Consider the following 19,348-nt stretch of genomic DNA (forward strand, 5'->3'; position numbering starts at 1 on the left):
CTACTACTACTACTACTACTACTACTACTACCACTACCACTACCACTACCACTACCACTACCACTACCACTACCACTACCACTACCACTACCACTACCGCTACCGCTACCGCTGCTGCTGCTGCTGCTACTGCTACTGCTACTGCTACTGCTGCTGCTGCTGCTGCTGCTGCTGCTGCTACTACTACTACTACTAACTTTAACTGAGCAGCTACTACTACTACTACTTTAACTGAGCAGTAATTTTATTGTCGTGTACAGCTATTGTGGCTTCAGTTGCATCGCTCCGGCATCGCAGGGGTCATGGATTCGAATCCCATTGGAGCCACTTGAAATTTTTGTGTCCACAAGTATGATTTCAGACCACGTGATGTTACTCTAGGGAAAACTTTCTTTCAAATGACGTCCTATGGATGTGAATATGTACGCATAACTTATGAAAAAACAAAAGGAAAATTCCCTTGAGAACATCACGTGGTCTAAAATGGGAAAACAAAACGTACAAGCTAAAGAGGTCTATTTGGTCTGAGATCATACATGTCAGTTCAAAATGGAACGAACGTGCAGCGCGAGTTCGATTTGAAATCACAAGTATGATTTCAGACTAAAATTGCACGACACGAAGTTCAATTACCACTTTATTACATCCATTTAGAAATCATACAATCATCATTTATAGCTAAAATACAGGATTATAGTCAGCGCCAACATTTCATTGATCCAGTTGGGAACAAAAGTTGAAAATATTCGCCCTACCATCGTTTTCTTTCTCTTTCATTTCCCTGCAATTTGATTGGTTATCTTAAACAAGACTTGAAATCTAATTGGCTGTTTTGTTTTAGTACTCCTTTCTCATTGGCTGGGGAAATGGTGCGATGTGGAGAAAAAAAATGTGCGATTTGGGAATAAATCGTACTCCTGAGAGCCATCAGATTGCAAGGATCAGCAGTGATTTCTAAATGGATGTAATAAAGTGGGAAATTTTAACTTATTTTTTTATTTTCTTTACCTCCACGATCCTTGCCGTTCTTCACAAGTACTCTTTGTGAATTCTACAAATACACTCTGTATCATAAATACAAAAAACCCGGAATCGAACACGATACTTGACTTCAGATTCGGGTTCAAAAACTATTCTGAGAATGGATGGATTCTGTCGCTTTAAAATTGATTTCTGGATTTTGATATGTTAACTCGAAAACCCTTTCAGGATACGGTTTTCCCAGAGATGTAAATCTTAAAATGCATCGGAACACAACTTTTTCATTACAGCAATTTTGGGCTATTTATAACAGAGACAAGTTTTCTCAAGGCAAACTTAAATATCAAATTTAAGTACAAGGCCTCGTAGCCATGTGTGAATATTGATATATCGAACGTGGTCTATTGCATCAAGATAAAACGCACCTCGCATGCCTTGAATCTGACGATTTCTTGGGGGGTTTGGCTTTGAACTCTTACATCTTCTCAAATAACGTGTTGTTGAACAGTTTGTTTTATTATTATATTAGGCATCTTCCATTAACCATTTTCAATATAGATAAATTTTCCAAATGAAAGAGAAAAGGGACGAGACGACTTATCTATTTACATGCCACACGTCAATCTTCTCGGTAAATTCAAAACGTCTGCACATAATTCAATCAAAATGCTCAGCAAGAGGAAGGTGTAGAGTTAGGTTCTTAATAAATCCTTTTGACTCCCAGGATCGATCAGAATGTAAATTCACCTCTCAATTTCAATACACTGTCACGTAGACAGGTACTGAGAATGAGGATTACAATCAGCTTGACGGTATCATCCTGATATAACACCAAATTCTCATGACCAACCAACGACGAAAACTATGAAAGTAGTTATGATAATGAACTTTTAGATCACGGGAGTCAAAAGGGTTAAAAACTGCATCTGTCTCCAAGCTGTCACTGAAATAAGGGAGGAAAAAACCCCTTGTTTCTTAAACTCCAGAAGAGGTTTTGGCCACCAAAAGTCAAATGTGATTCTAACATTTGGGTAGAGTTAGCAGCCTCTGTTTCAAATTTTAAAACATGAATTAACTTGCAGTGAATAACATTGTACAGGTAACTCAATTCTTTTTGAGCCTGAAGGTGTGTACACCCAAGTTAGTCAAGCGAATTTAACTCTAGTGATTCAGCCCCTTAGTTTGAGGGAGTTAATGAAAAATACTTTTTGTTAGTATGAAATGAACAAATTTAACACCATAGAAAGCATTTGACTCGTTTGTTCGATTTGGTCACTAGCTCGGGAAGTGTTTCCGCTAAACGTGTTACTAGGGTACGCCGCTGAAAAACTTAGGACAGTTACTTGGCCAAAAGGTCCGTGGCCTCAAAATATCCAAGCAACTTTTTGTGCATAAGAGGAAAATAGTTCTTTTTTTATCGACAGCCTCTCTTCATTCAGCAGTGTTGTCAAAAGGAATGCTCAATCTGCACATAAAGCTGCTTTACACCAAGCTGTGGACAGAGGAAACAGAGATTAATAATGACAATGATAATGATAATGATCCGAACCCAGGTGCTTCCAGTAGTAATTGGAGCATTGGGAACAGTTCCAAAAAGGCTTGAAAGCAACTTAACGCGCATTGACACTAACACTTCTATAGAACTTATTCAAAAAACCGCTCTCCTTGGCACACCAAGAATTCTGAGAAAGGTACTGGAGCGATGAAAGCCATGGTAAAATTTTAAAATTATCGACCCAACCTGGCCAAATTTGCTGGTAACATGCAAAACGTGAAACACATTAGGTGGTACTGGAATGGTGCTACGTGAAACACATCTCCTGTGGCTAAAGACCGGAAATACACTGTAAGTGGTTTTAAGGAAGACAATGACGTCATACCTCCATAAAGATGTGATGCGTTTGGCTGAGAATCTTGTGTGTGTCAGCGGTTGGCGCTACCAGCAATCGCATTGTTCCGATCCACACGTTACTATAGCAACAAGAATTTAGAGTCCTTGTTAATATTTTATGCTTTTCTGACACCGTGCTCAACACTAGTTATTAAACACATATAAATAGTCTAGCATTTTGTAAACAAATTTTATTTCTTGCTTTGCTTTTCAATCCCCTAATTAATTGTGATTCCCTGGAAAAAATGGCTCATTTTGTAGACACTGAGCTTAATTTCTTAATATGATCATTCCATTAATTTAGGCAGAACGTTAACGAATTTAGCCCTTGCTTATCACAAATTCTTGATGATGCTTATCTAGTGCCTCTCTCGATTGCTTGGGCCAAGCACTCAGAGAGAAAAATCATTCAGCTACGTGTTAGGCTAGAAGCTTAAGATTCGTCTTAAAACCCGTTTTTTCCCCTTAAACGCCTAAGGTTTTGCAACTCATAAAGCTAGTTTCAACTGAAGCATGATGTGGTGACGTGTACCTGCTGAGAGCCCAGAAATGAGGATCTTGTATACTGAATACATCATCCATTTGATTGACCTGTCAAATCAAAACAGCGTTTTGTTAGAAGTTTCACCAACACAAGAAAAACGTAACAAACATTATGGTATGTGTGACAATTCTTTGATTGCAATCACGTGATAAGACAGCCATAGTGGCGCCAAAACAATAGAAAAAAGTAGCTCAAGTTTTGCATAAGAAAAGACTTTTTTGCTGTTTTTTTCCATCAACATGGCTGCCGTGACGTCAGATACAATCAAAGAATAAGAACCTTAAGCCAGAACGACGAGGTATGTGACGTATTATAAGGGTGACCACAGGTTTCTTATGAACAGGGTTGACTCAAGGGGTTAATATGGGAGATGGAGGCTCAGGGTAATGAGCTCCTCATAGTGACAATAAAATTAAAGCAATAGAGGACGTTTTCCGTTTTCCATAGCCTCATCTAAACACTTGGGGGAGTTGGGAGAATTCTCGACAGTTATGCAAACCCTTGACTGCGTCTCGGGTTTGCATAACTGTCTCAAATTCTCCCAACTACCCCAAGTGTTTAGATGAGGCTATGGGAACTATTGCTTTTATAAAATATTTCTCAAAGATAAAGAGTAGTTTCTAACAAAAATGTGGTGCTGAGTCGGTGGGGAAGTAGTACACAAAAATTATTCGGTTTCATCAACGGAGTTGATAATGTAAATTGACCACCGGTGGTCAATTTACATTATCAACTCCGTTCTCAAAGATAATTCAACAAGTGAAGGAAAATGCTGGCTTTTTTACTTCTTGATTAAAACAGATTTTCTTGACACACGCTCATATTTCCTACCAACCATTCAAAACGCACGTCTGACAATACATAACCAATCAAACTTCATGTGAATTCTATACTCTCATCAAAACACAGCTGTTGACCAACGAGAGTGCGTGTACTATCCTAATTATTTTATAAAAAAACATGTCTACCATGACTTGCATGACATAAGTGTATCATGACATGTAAATATCTACCATGGCATGCAGACATCAACCACGACATGCAATGCAAGGCTAACACCACGACGTACCCTTTGATAAGCAATATGCACATTCTTTTCTAGTCCAGTGGGAATTCTTTGCATTAATATTCCAACTGATTCTCTCAAAAGAGGAATCACACTACAAAATGAAACATAAGAACGGCAATAATGTTGTTAGTTTCTTTAAACAATGCAATCATCTCCATACAGTTAAATTTTACGTATCTTATTCTTGGTGTCCCAGCTTCCTGTCTATAACTTAATTGGTTAATTAAGCAGAATGTGTATTGATGTGTGTCTCTGTTGTTTATCATAAATTATTTCCGTATGATTTACAAGTGTACAAAATCTGTTGAAGTGAACTGTCTTGTCATTTCATGGCTACTTCCATACCACTGGATCAGGTACACTGTGGAAGACTGTTGTTCACTGTAAGGTGAAATCAGTAATTTCTCTAAAACTCGCAGCTGAAGACTCATATTATCATGACTCTTATTATTATCTTTTACCTGAAGACAATGAGAACAGAAATGAACATGGAACATATTGGATCAGCTAACATCCAACCTGTAACATAAAAAACAATCACAATTTACATGTACATTGTACCATTATAATAACCATGTCTACATGTATGAGAAATCATCAAAAGTGACTTTTTCTGTTGTTCAATTTTGGTTATTAAATTTTTGTCGACTTACTGTGTAATTACGTGGATGCCTTTACACGTTAATCCAGTATTGCCTGCAGCAGATGGCTTTCTTCTAATTTTTGGTCAACTGTCAAATTTACCTTTTCATTGGAGTCCAATGAAAAAAAGAAAATCGGTACACCAATCCAATTCGTAACCAATGAAAATTTAATGTCAAGGAATACACTGGATCTGAGTATTGGCCTCACAAGAAAATTTCACATACACCACCACAGAATTCGCGCGGATATGTTCATACACACACACACACACACTGACTGTACAACTTACCAAACTGTTTTATGAGCCCAGCTGATATTATAACACCTATACTTCCTAACGTGTCAGCCATTACGTGAAGAAAGACTCCTACAAAAAAAAAATGTTCAAAAGAAAAAAGCAACTAGATGTACTTTATGAAACATTTCCAGCTGTATAAATATATACAGGGTACATGTACAGTATGGGAGGCGCGGTGGCCTCATGGTTAGTGCACTCGACTCCAGATCGAGTTGTCCGGGTTCGGGGCCTGGCCGGGGACATTGTGTTGTGTTCTTGGGCAAGACACTTCATTCTCACGGTGCTTCTCTCCACCCAGGTGTATAAATGGGTACCGGCATAATGCTGGGGGTAACCCTGCGATGGACTAGCATCCTATCCAGGGGGACCATAAATACTCCTAGTCGCTTCATGCTACGGAAACCGGAGATAAGCGCCGGCCTTAATGGGCCTTCAGGCTCGTAACAGAGACTTTTTTTACATGTACAGTATATACATATATTATACATATACATAATTGGCCAGTTTGCAACAATAGTATGTGCACTGTGATTGGCTAAATTAGCAGGTTGTATTCTACAGTACAGCCCCCTTTTCGATAAAATATTCTCTTGCCAGTTTTTTTCATGTCGTTTTTGTTAACTGTTTGAATCTTCTTGCAAGCAACTATTTCAAACCGCCTAGAAAATTTTGTTTTTCAGGTTTTGACATAGCAATCTTTGTGGCAGTTGAACCTTCCACTCGACTGTAGTTTCTTTTCCCACGTGGCTGATTACCACAGAGATACAATGTGTATTGTATGTATAATAAACATCTTACTAACATTGTTTTCTTGGTGCGTACTGTAAAATGATGTACACGTACAGATCCTTGTTTTTTCCCATTGATTTATGGCCCATAAGGCAAGTGTGAAGGAAAAAAATCAGTCCATAATTTTACAATACGGACCTCGAACTCGGTTGGTAAGAGGTACCGGTATGTATTTATTACTGATTCAGTTGAAAGTAAAACATCTTGCAAAGTTATTTAGTGGGTAGCAAGTTATCTTCAACACAAGGAAAACAATAATAGTAATATTTTATACTCCATTTTGATGTACATACAGTGTACACACACACACAACCCCTGTGTATTATGTATTTATTGACTGCTTACAAGGGGAGGGTAACCCTGCTGCTACATGTACATATAGAGTTACCATAGTAGAAGGGTCAAAGATGGGCTGGGTTTACAGTACAAGCAAAATTTGACAGATGGGGTTAACCATATCACCCGGGACAACTCTAAATGACCTTGGTAAACACACCTGGCTAGAAACCAACAAAATGTTGTCCTGGGTAGCCGAGTTATCACTAGCAGAGCGTTAACAAGGCAGGTAGGGTTACCCTGGTGCTAGGGTAACCCTCGCACTCAGATAAGGTTACCGTAGCACTAGGGTAACCCTATCTGCCTTGTAAACACTTCGCTCAAGAAAAAGAAGAAATGTGTGAGTGCTAGGGTAACCATCCCTCCTAGAAAACAGGGCCTAAGTGGGATGGTGAGACAGGCTCAAGTTACAAGGAGCTATTTGGTCTATGGTGCACAGACTGTCCTCAATACCCAGGCTGTCACTGTTTTGTCACATGCATGACCAGGCATCAGAAACATGAGGTCCAGGAACTGCCATGATCTTTCCAACTTGGATTTCATTCTGCAGTTCGCACATATGAAACTCTATAGTATTATACAGTATTCTAAAACTAAATTATAATAATAATTCTATTGTTGGTTACAAACAATGAATAAAGAAAGGATAACATTCTTTTTATTCACCTTCCATTATTTTGCTGGTAGAAATTTCTATCTTTTCTTCTTCATGTGAACACCCTATAGACAATAGAAAATAAGGTAACTGTGGGTGAAATTGGTAATTGGGATGCAGGGAAATGACTAATTATTATTGACACATAATTTTAGTATTAACACTAGTCAAAGAGTAAAATAATTATTGATGATCCTGCCTACTCTGTATGACACCAGACGATTTTACTCATCAATAGGACTGAAAGGATTATGTCTGCAGATTGGTCCAACTTTTCCGTCGAAATGTACTGAACTCTACCCACTGCCCCCAACAACATTATTACATTGGTATTATTTTATTGATAATACATGTTCATGAACATGTGTTGAACGGTTGCTGAATAACATGTATTCAATAAAATTAATATAGGTTGCTGAATAACAAAGTTTCGACTTTTCAATCTGCAGCTGCATTACAGTTTTATTACTTTGGGATAGAATAGTTGCAAAAGCTTCATTGGCAGTTTCAATTTGAGTGGTGATTAAGTACATGTATCCATTATTCCTCCAATAATGTGCCAATAACTGCATGAGCCAAGAATACAGTGTAAGAGTCACCTTTCTTCACTACAATTACTGTACATGTAAAACCATACGTCTGCACCTGGCCAGCATTGCTCTACTCCAATTCATCTCGCAATAAATTACAATTACCGTGATTCCCACTTACAGCTGTAGTGCCTACATCAATAAAGAAAAGCACAAATTGGGAAAAATCTCTCATCTTATCTTCAACTCCTAATAGTAAAGTTTGTTGAATGCGTTGAATGGTTTGCACCTCCTTAAAGGCCCACCTTCAACCGACAGGCTTTTCGACCATTTGTTTTTGTTATGGAAATTCGCATTGCTTATTGTAGTGATCTGATTGGATGAATTTCAGCTTTGACAGGATTTTCATAGAAGAAAATTGTTCCATGGCACGCAATGCCTGTAGGGTGATTGTGGGCCTCTACGCCCCACCCCAGGGGGATGGACAAAATCAAATCCAACAAAAATAATTTTACAAGTTCTAAATTAAAATGTCCCATCAAAGCCCTTAACAAAGGTGATAAAAAATTATTTAATTTTTGCCTGATGTTACACACCTGAGTCATGGCTATGGTTATGTCCTCCATTCATAAGTGATTGTCCATGTGAATGTCCATGCGAGTGTCCATGCGAGTGTCCATGTGAGTGTCCATGTGAGTGTCCATGTGAGTGTCCATGGCTATGTCCATGACCATGACTGTGTGAGTGTCCATGTCCTGTCAATCAATCAACCAATCAAGTTCAATCAAGCAATCAAACAAACAAATAATTTCATATTAACTAATAAAATTATAATTTCATTACCTGGAATCAAACCTTGTTTATCATTCTAAAGCTTTGAAGACCTTAAAATTACCTGAAGCACCCCCGTGATGGAAAACAAAGATTCCAATGAGATTAACAAAGAATCCTAAAACTGATACAACAAACAGCCTTTCATGTTTGACTTCAGGCGGATGAAGAGCACGCTGCAATATAAAAAATAATTATCATAACTATAGCAGAGCACTATGACAGATATGCGCATGCATAAAAAGAAATAAGTACTGTACAAAGAGGGGTATCACTAAAATTTGCAGTTGGTAGGAGGTTCAAGTACCCTGGGTGCCAGAGGTCATTTTTTTTTCTGTTTGGAGGAGTAAAATACATGGCGAATAGATAAGAAGTGCCAAGAGTTAAAAAATAACTTCTGGTTGCGTGAATACTGGACCTCATTTCCGTGCTGATTTGATGGCTGACAAATCAATGATGCTTCTCCTGCCAAAGCCAAATCAATAAACTAGGACGAATTCTGCCCCGATTTAATGATTTGAAATGAATTTCTTGGCTATTGCAACCAGAGGCTTGTGTCTTGCCTTCTATTTTCGTTTTTCAGAAATACTATTTTTTTCAATGGGCGTCTGGAGCCAGGGTAAGGTTTCAGTAGAATGCTGCCATTGTCAAAAAGCTTTTTTGCTTTTTTATTTCTATGGCACAGCTGACAATATTTTTTGCGTACTCAAAAATGAAGCCAAAATGAGTGAAAATAATCACAAGGCAAGGTTTTGTTGTTAAGTTCATTTCTAGGCCACTTGCAAAATTTCAGCTGATTTTTAGGAAAATCAAAAGATTGCCAAAAATTTGAGACAGACCCCTTATGCATGCTCCAGGCCCTTCAATTGTAATCTTACTGTAGATTTGAAAGAACCTAGATCTTTTAATTCCTCCAATTTGGGGAAAAAGTAGCTGATGCTTTTTGCAACCCGTTGGTACCGTACTGTACTTATTGAAACCACTTCATACAGAAAGAAAGGAGGAAAGAAAGAAGAAAAATTGAAGATTTGAGAGTGTACAGCTGAAAGCTGCATGTATCAGTGTGACGTACATGTAAAGAGTCAGCTAATCTTGACAATTTCATATTAATCGTATATTATCCAGCATCATGTACAATGTATGAAACAGGTTGTGTTTGCATAAAGTGCCCCTGATACAAAAGCTTCATGTGTGATGTGCATGTGCACACCTTGTCTTCCTTAGGAGATCACATGTAGAGTATTACATGACCATAAACACTGGGTAAAAGAAACATTGATACTAGTGTACTTTTTCTTACTTTCAGTCCGGGTCATCCAGTTACAACTGTACAATGGATGTAATTTTCTATAGTAATAATTAAACCATTCCTTTTAGACACACTCCTTATGAGTCTCCAAAAGCCAGAGTGGCCTATGGGGAGGGAAATATTTGCATGCTACAGCTGTACATCAATTTTCTATCTTCCTTTTATATTTCAATAGAATATCCAAAAAAATTATTACAATTGAAAAGTTATAAGCTGTAAAATTGTACCTCAACTGCTTCAGAAAAAATGAAAAAAGCTACAAAGACTAAAAATAATCCATTCACAAATCCAGCCATTACTTCTGCTCTGCCATACCTAAAAATGAAAAATGAAAATACAATAAATCATTTATACAATAATAATAATAATAATAATAATAATAATAATAATAATTGGAAAGCTCCAGGGAAGGATGGTGTTCAAGGTTATTGGATTAAGAACCTTAGCAATCTTCATGAGCCGATTGCTATTCAGATGAACAAGATCGTGATGGGAGAAGATAGCCCACCTTCATGGATGACATATGGTCGTACTGTACTCTGACAAAAGGATCCGAGAAGAGGCAATGTAGCAGAAAACTATCGTCCAATTACATGCCTCCCACTGATGTGGAAACTTTTAACGGGAAGGATAGCTGAGGAGACGTATAATTATCTTGAACGAGAGAAACTCTTGCCAGAACAACAAAAAGGATGTAAACAGGGAAGCCGTGGAACAAAGGATCAATTACTTATCGATTAGACTGTATTGAAAGATTGCAAGAAAAGGCACACCAACCTAAGCATGGCCTGGATAGACTATCAGAAAGCGTATGACTTTGTTCCGCATAGTTGGATCAATGAATGTATGGAGATGTTTGGAATTGAAGAGAATGTGAGAAACCTATTGAAAAGGAGTATGGAGCAATGGAAGTTATCGGTGACATCTAATGGTAAAGATCTTGGAAAGGTGAATGTGAGAAGAGGGATATTTCTAGGAGACAGTCTGTCGCCACTATTGTTTGTTTTGAGTATGGTACCATTGTCGTTGATACTTAGGAAGGTAAATGCATACTATGAATGGGGAAAGAAAAACTACATGTACAAGCTAAATCATTTGTTATATATGGATGACTTGTCAAAGCTGTTTGCCAAAAGTGAAGAACAAATTAATACACTTGTGAGAACTGTTCATGTCTTTAGTACTGATATTGGGATGGAGTTTGGAATGAAAAAATGTGGAATTCTTACCATGAAGAGAGGGAAAGTTGTTAGATGTGAAGGAATAATGCTTCCAAATAATGAAGTAATGAAGGAGGTTGAAAAGGATGGATACACATATTTGGGTTTAGTTGAATTGGATAAGATCAAAGAGAATGAAATGAAAAAGAAAACAATAAAGGAATATAAGCGAAGGCTTCGATTGATCCTACATGTAAAATCAAAACTAAATGGGAAGAACAAAATAACAGCAATAAATACATGGGCAGTGGCAGTATTCAGATATGGAGCAGGAATACTACAGTGGAAAGAGAGTGAATTGAAAAGCGTGGATAGGAAATCAAGGAAAACAATGACAATGTATGGAGCATTACATCTGAAGAGCGATGTGGACAGATTGTACATTAAGAGGAAAGAGAGAGGTAGAGGCCTGATGAGTGTGGAATGTTGCGTTAGAGAAGAAGAAAATAGTTTGGGTTTTTATGTCGCCAATCCTGAAGAAAACCTCACTAAGGGAGTTTATGCAGCTGAGACAATCAATACAGAAGATACTGTATCGAGTGGAGAATTTAAAAAACAGATAGAACAAGAACGTAAACAAAACTGGACTGAAAAGAAAATGTATGGACAGTTTGTCAGGGAAATGCCAGAGAATGTTGATAAGACTAAAACCTGGCAATGGTAATCCAAATGTGATCTGAAGATTGGGACAGAAGCCTTGTTATGTGCCGCACAGGTACAGGCCATCAGAAAAAACTATGTAAAGCACTATGTAAATAGATAAGACCAGTGAAACCCTCTGAGTAGATTATGTGGAAAAAAATATGAAAGCGTGCAACACTTATTATGTGGATGTGAGAAATTGGCTCAGAAAGAATATACAAAGAGAATGGGTTGGAGCATACGGAAAAGTGGTATGAGCATATCCCAGAAAGTGTAGTAGAAAATGAAGAAGTCAAAGTTTTGTGGGATATCAATGTTCAATGTGACAATGTGATAGAGGCAAGAAGACCAGACATAATTGTAATCAACAAGAAAGAGCGAAAGGGGATAATCATGGATATTGCTGTACCAGCTGATGTAAGAGTAGGGGAAAAAGAAAGGGAAAAGGTGGAAAAATACCAGGATTTGAAGAGAGAGATTGGAAGATTGTGGAAACTCAAAATGGTAGAAGTCGTACCTGTAGTGATAGGAGCCCTTGGAAGTGTCACCAAACGATTCTATAGGTGGATTGAAAAGCTAGGGATACCATTCAATGTTGGAGTAATTCAAAAAACTGCTTTGTTGGGAACTTCAAGGATTTTGAGGAAAGTGTTGGAAATGTGAAGAAGAGACAATTCTGTTAGCCTTTGGTCATTTTGTTATGAGTCGCCTAACAGAAGAAAAGACCGCAATGACAACAGCCAGAACATGATGTTAAATTTAATAATAATAATAATAATACTAATAATAATAATAATAAGAAGAAGAATAATAACAATAATAATAATAACAATACACCGTAACAACAACAAACAACTTTCTTAAACCCTTCTCAAATTAAAAATTAAATACAAATTCAGCACTACTATAGTTAAAAAAAATGACTTCTTGGTGGTCTGGTGGTTTTCAACAAAGGAAATGTAAACAACTGTTTATAGACTAAAAAAAGGAAAATTTCTAGGTACATCCACTCGTAAAATATCTGTAACTGTCAGGTCTAGGGAAGTCCTGCTTGACCCTTCTCTATTTCTAGATCACATAGTAATAATAATAATAATAATAATAGTCTCCGTCTCAATTTCACAGCTAGCTATGTCGCAATTTCGGAACATTCTTGTGTCGCCTGTCGGAATTTCAAAAAAAAAATTTTAGCTCGTTGCCCCTCTGACAATCCCCATTCGCTGGAACGACGCCAACGGAACATACGGCCTCTATCGTTAGTACTTTTAAGCTCAGGGTTTTGAGACTTTTTTTTAATGTTTAATACCTATTCAGACTACTTGGAATAGTTGTTGAAGTCAATGAAATTCCATCCAGTAAACTATACAATTGAATAAAGGCCTAATCTGGCAAAGCAATCGAGCTATAATAGCGGTTCTACAATTCTGGTAGTGCAAGAGTCTAATGTTTCTTCCGAGTTCAACTCTGATTTAGTTGTCAGACTGTGCTTTTCTGTAACTATAACAACCCAGGAGGAAGGACATTATCGACCATTCATTATCCGCAAGGCATGCGTTTACAAAAGGTCTGTGAAAAATCATAGTTAGTAGAGGGGACTGGTTATGAAACTCGGCAGCAAACTTCAAAGGGTTAAACAATACATGTAGCGTGGCCTCTGATGTTGAACAGACCCGTCACGTGACTCTGACCGTGCACAAGTTTGGCACTCCGACGAATCGCTTATGACTCTGATAGTGATGTATTTCAATAACTCACTTACGATTTGGAATACCGAGATGAACGCGATCAATAGAGAAAAAAGTATCTGACAGAATGATGGAGTGCGCACGTGGGTCATGCAGGGAGAACATGATACGCAAAGCGGAAAAGTCCTCAAAGGCACTGAATACGTTAATCACATGAAATGAACAATCAAAACAGCAGTAAAATGAGATGTATTTCTGTTCGCCTTTATTAGACCCTTGTTAGCCATAATTGGCCATTATTGTTAACAATGATCATTATTAAGTAATTACGACGAATTGTGTACGCGCAAACGTTCCACAGTCCGCAGAACATTCACAATTCTGAAATTCGCTTTCGCTAATTCGTTGTAATAGTCTGTCGGTCGTCGCCAGTTCGTGGCTATCATGTCGCCGGTTCAAGGCCATGTCGCTTGTCGGAATTTACCCCTAACAGGGTCTCAATAATAATAATAATAATAATAATAATAATAATAATAACCAGCAACATTAATGAGCTGCAAAAGATCGTTCTCCTAGGAACGGCGCACATACATGTACTGAGAAGGTTTCTGTCCATCAAATAAAAAAGTCCCCTGGTACAGTTGTACCTCAGGACCAAGGATTGGCCCCGGTTCAAGGAGACTGAAAGAAGCAATTAACAGCACTGTAAACTATAATAATAATAATAATAATAATAATTCCTTTTTTACCAAAAGCTTAAGTAGTAAAATACCGTAATTTTTCATTGATTTCATTCTGGATTAGAATATAATTATATCAGTTCTCAGTTCTAATCTTCTTTCCCACACTTTAGAACTTCATTCCAAGCATGTTTATCATAAAACACTTGCAATATAATACTGGCTTGAGGCTTAAATATACATGTGTAACTCACCCATACGAAAATCGTTCGTTTTTGCCCCATCTTGAAATGACTGTTGCTATGAGCCCTGCTAGAAGCGCCGTACAGTCAAAAAACATATGAAATGAATCCGATATCAAGCCAAGACTGAAAAGCAACGTTACACATTGGATTTTAGTCAAAGATACATGTATTCACGAAAAAAAGGATAAAACTATGGATATTAAGTCTATCTAATTGGACTTTCTATACCTGTTGGTCCATATTCCATATGCTAGCTCCACGAATGCAAATGACAGATTCAGAAGGAGAAAAAAGAATAAATTTCTTGAACCCTCACTCGAAAAGATGTCTCTGTAAGGAACATGAAAAACAATCAATGTCTTGTGATCACGAGGCCATGCACTTCAATCAATGGGACTTGAAAACAAAGGCCAATTTCTGTTACTCACCGCAACCACTCGATGACTCTTGATCTAAGCTTCAATCCTGGTTTGAAATCATCGCTTTTGAAGCTGTCTTTGCTTGTTAATGGAAGCATGCCGACATGTTCTAAACAACAAAATGATCAGACATTCGAAACAGCCGGCTGACTTCACAAACTTACGTGGCACTTCCTGTCTCTACCTGAAATGTCTCATGGGATATTTGCATGACTCTTATTGCGTTACATTAAAGGCTAACTTTGAAGTCGGAGAACGGCGAATTTGTCCTCTTTTAAAAGCGATTCACTAACGCTGATATCCTTAAAGGTAAATCCTTTTAAAATATGTAAATGTTTAGGCATATTTTTGGGGACTTGATAGCATTATTGCTTTGTATGACAGTAATAGGATTGAGTGGAGTACAATTCATAATGGTAATAGGATTGATAATGGGTGGAGAACAATACACCTTATTCCAAAATGGCCGCTGATTTATGCACATACAAATTGGCCCTTGTTGCCTCGTTCAAGATAAAATATTCTTTTGAATTTTAAGCTTAAGAACGAGGCATCCAGGGCTAATTTCAACAAAAACAAAAGAATATTTAAATGGCGGCCATTTTGGAATAAGGTGTATTCTCCGTTTTACAGTTGTTTGCTCAGCGACCTAGCCTATGAATGGGTGCGAGGCTGTCGGTGACCTTGTATTGATACAGTCCTCAATACTTTTATCATGTAATGCACCAATCAACTCGAAACTCCAACATCTCCCCCCGCCCCCCCGGGCAAACCACGGGGTATTTGAACTATTGAAGATTGGATTGTTCAAATTCCTGCCCCCTCGGGCCAAAATAGTGTTCAAATGCCCTACACTTTCATGAGATTTGTCTGTCTGTCCCAAACTTTTGAAGACCTTTTTTGTAAGCCAATCGCTCACAAGTGCTATATCTCTTCCTTTAAACTCTTCCATCTCGTTCAAACACATGTTTTATGCCTGTTAGCGACTTCGGCGCCCAAAAAAAAATCATTTGAAACTTGACTCTTCCGGTTCAATTTTCCCCACTCCACACAGGCAAAGGTCAGATTCCCCAGAAAATAGTCAAATGCCTGGGGTTTGCCCGGGAAGGGGGGGAAGTTGAAGTTTTGATTGATCGGCGCATAAATTGTATTGTTGTAATTCTAATTAGTCTACATTAACATTACAACATCACGAAGGTTTGTATCAAAGCAGGGTGACCGGCAACCTTGCTTCCATTCTTAAGCCAGGTAACTTAGCTAAAACTGTAAAATGGTCTATTAAGGGAGTACTCGTGCGAGTGAGTTCAAAAAATGGAAATTACGAGCACGATTATCCCTAAATTGTATGACATGAAGTCTTAATCGCAACTGTAACAAAATGTGAGAAGATCAGAGCCAAATTCGAAGATAAAAAGTCTTTGAAGACCTTTTTGTGTGAAAAAGTAAAAATTATACTTATTTAATCTATTATAGGATGAAAGACCCCATACAAGTGCATGTGATTGGCGCACAAAAGAGCGAGTTTAAGTGTGAAGTTTTTGTGATGGTAATTAGTTCTACTTTACATATGGATGAAATTCTAATATTCATAACAAAAACTTCACACTTAGACTCGCTTTGAAGAGGAGGCAGACATGAACTCGGAAATAGCCCATTACAGGTATCCAATTTGGAGTTGTTCAAATTGGATACCTGTAATTGGTCATCCACGTGAATCATGCACCAGTCACGCGACAAATAGGCACGCACATAACCAATCATATTCAAGAATTTTGTAATAGTTACGATTAAGGAGAAAATATGATTATATTTATTGGGCTAGTTGATCAATAGTCCAATCTTCCAAGCTCAAAGAAGTAACTTTGTGTTCTCCATATTCTCAATCATCTACATGCTACCTTGCCACTTCTTTTCGCTTGCATGATTAAGGCAGCGGAAAATGACTGGAGAACCATCTCTCAGGATGTGCCATCTGTGATATCAGATTTCACTATGACATAATACATTGATATCAGATTTCACAAACTTCGGTAGTCCTCAAGGAATTCAGCTCTATTCTTATGCAAACTTTCATGACTTTTTCTGATCATACGAGTGAAAACCAAGAATTATAATGTCTTTCAAGAGCAGTTAATTCAACATCAATTTCAAAAAAGCTATTTTCTTGTTAAAGCAGAAATTGCAGACATTTCCGTTCCCATGGCATCTTTGATGTGGAGATTAACTACATGTAGCTGCCATTATACTGCTCAAGCTTGTCTTTTTAGAGCAGCCAGGTAAAGCTTTTTCACTCAGTTAAATCTTCTACTACATGTAAGGATTATTATAGTATTGACCCATTCATTCCTCACTGGTGCCCTGGGGCTGAGTCCCAGTTGACGAGTAAAATAGTCTGGCATTAGACAGAGTGAAGTCTATTCAGTCTCACCCCCGGGGGTCAATGGGTTAATGCAGGGGACATAGTTTTTGACTGGTATACTCATCTTAAATTTGGATGGAGGCCTTTGACCTTCACTAGACTAATGTGCAGCTTTATTTTACAACCCTCTTTGAGGCAAAAATCCTTGAAGTAATATTATAATATAGTAAAAAGGTTGCTGTTATTCATTGTGGTGAATTACAATAATAGAGTATTCTCGTTTGTCTCACGATGTGGTCACTTACAGCGGAGCATCCTGCTTAAAAGGTGACGCATAACCAGTCAACTTCATCACCTGATGAAGACTAGCAGTATGCAGTCGAACCGTCGAGATCTACATCACAAGTGACCACATTGTGAGACAAACAAGAATACTTTGTTATTAATGTTATAATAATTATTATATCCTATCCTTGACTTGTTCTACATGTACACTTATTCCTTTCCTACATGTATCTCTACTCACCCAACTGATTTTAACTGTTACATGTATTTTCTTGTAAATGTTATCGTGACTAAATTTTCTCTGCCACTGAAGGTGAATGATCCCTATAGTAGAACAAAAACTGTGTTAATTGTGTATGAATAACGACTTCATAATGTCTGGTTGCATGTACACATACAGTAGCAAAGACACTGAGGTCATATTGGTACATATTAATTATCATGGTTAATTGCAGCTAAGCACATACACTGCAACCCTCCACAACTTCTTGCTTGTGGTTCATAGCTGTGTCTCAGGGGCATCCAGAACTTCCTTTCATGTGTCATGTCTCACATTTTAGGTGGTATAGTATCCTCTTGCTACATTGGGTAGGAATAGCACAAAATCTTGAGTCCACCCTTACGGAAAACATTGACGTTGGGTAAATTTCACACGGTGTTATCACATTAAATATAATTGGATCACAGGTGTTGACTGAATCATCACGATCATGAATATAATATAACTGTAACTGCACTCTTATTTGTTGAACAGGCATTCAGTTAAACTAAATTTGACCCAACCTTTCAAAAGAAATCTGAATACTGCCCAGGCAGCAGTAACAAGTAAGTCATCTCACTACACTGTCATTGGTGCTTTAGTTGGGACTCTGACTGGTGTGGGTCTTGTCATCAACAAACAAAAGGTATATATTTTTCTTTGATTTATGTTCATCTCGGTCCATAAACACGCAAAAAAGGAACTTGGCCAATATCTAGCCATCTTGACCTCACGCTTGGTCAATAACCCATATTTGTTATTAATTTAATTATTATTAAAATAAAAATATATTGAATCGAACTATCAGATATACATTTATCTATTTAGTAATTGTGACAAGTGTATCATGTATTATGTTAACGTTAACTGACCTCTTCCTGTAATTCAGTTGTGAAACTGCGAAAGGATTAATAAACGACATTACGTTACATTACATTATTATTATTACTATCATTATTATTGTTGAACGAAACAATATATACTGAACCTGCGTCCATAACTGCGAGGATCATAGCTTTACTTCACTTTATTTGATTATTATTGCTGTTATTACTATTCTTTACTTAATTGAAAAGAAATCTATTGGGATGTAATCAAAATTAACAGTAATGACTGCGAATCTACAGAAAACACGAACCATTTTAACCCTTTGACGTCCAAACCGGCCTAAAGCGGCCAGACTTAGTATTTTACTCTGTCTAACGTCAGACGATTTTACTCGTCAATGGGGAACGCCCCTGGGAGTCAATGGGTTAATTGGATCTTCCCAAGGGACCTGTTGGACAGATTGATGACATTGATTTTGTGGGAAACTGATCACCGGACTGTATTTTGATATTAGTCTTGACTTATACATTTTAGGATGACATAAATAAATAACAATTACTGCACTCGATTGTGTTTCATCTATCTGTAAATTGCACTTACTCGAGAAGATTCAATGTGACTACCGATATCTGACTTCTCCTTGGAAATTAAACTTACTTAAATCATGTTGTGGTTCAGATTTATACGTGGTTTTAATTATATTCTTTTTTGTTTCAATTTCATTATCGTAAATTGTTATATCCAAGGAAAAAAGGGGGGGGGGGGGGTGGCATCGTCAAGGACTTGTAGTTAGGGCGATGGCTTTGCATGCAGTTGCCCTGGGTTAAAATCCCACTGTAACCTCTAGT

General features: G+C 37.6%; 2 protein-coding genes across 3 annotated transcripts in view; one reads left to right on the forward strand and one right to left on the reverse strand.

The window, feature by feature from the left end:
* Nucleotides 1-1,476: 1,476 nt before the first annotated feature.
* LOC137972396 (zinc transporter 7-like) lies at nucleotides 1,477-14,940 on the reverse strand. The gene is made up of 13 exons (XM_068819101.1): nucleotides 14,779-14,940; nucleotides 14,579-14,680; nucleotides 14,360-14,473; nucleotides 10,106-10,193; nucleotides 8,634-8,745; nucleotides 8,335-8,493; nucleotides 7,220-7,273; nucleotides 5,420-5,497; nucleotides 4,947-5,004; nucleotides 4,486-4,576; nucleotides 3,405-3,463; nucleotides 2,862-2,952; nucleotides 1,477-2,473 (listed from the first exon to the last, which is right to left on the reverse strand). Exons 1-13 carry the CDS (start codon nucleotides 14,865-14,867, stop codon nucleotides 2,429-2,431), a joined length of 1,140 nt encoding a protein of 379 aa, XP_068675202.1. The 5' UTR covers nucleotides 14,868-14,940; the 3' UTR covers nucleotides 1,477-2,428.
* A 39-nt stretch (nucleotides 14,941-14,979) lies between these two features.
* Nucleotides 14,980-19,348, forward strand: part of LOC137972394 (sulfite oxidase-like) — a 10,754-nt gene continuing 6,385 nt past the window's right edge. Inside the window, exons 1-3 of one of the 2 annotated variants that reach the window (XM_068819099.1) lie at nucleotides 14,980-15,078; nucleotides 16,943-17,045; nucleotides 18,168-18,318. In XM_068819099.1, coding sequence (XP_068675200.1) covers nucleotides 16,969-17,045; nucleotides 18,168-18,318 — 228 coding nt within the window. In that variant the 5' untranslated portion in view covers nucleotides 14,980-15,078; nucleotides 16,943-16,968. The remainder of the gene's footprint in view (nucleotides 15,079-16,942; nucleotides 17,046-18,167; nucleotides 18,319-19,348) is intronic. The other variant, XM_068819098.1, reaches the window with a different exon arrangement.

Source organism: Montipora foliosa, chromosome 10 (assembly GCF_036669935.1).
Source record: "Montipora foliosa isolate CH-2021 chromosome 10, ASM3666993v2, whole genome shotgun sequence".
NCBI lineage: Eukaryota > Metazoa > Cnidaria > Anthozoa > Scleractinia > Acroporidae > Montipora > Montipora foliosa.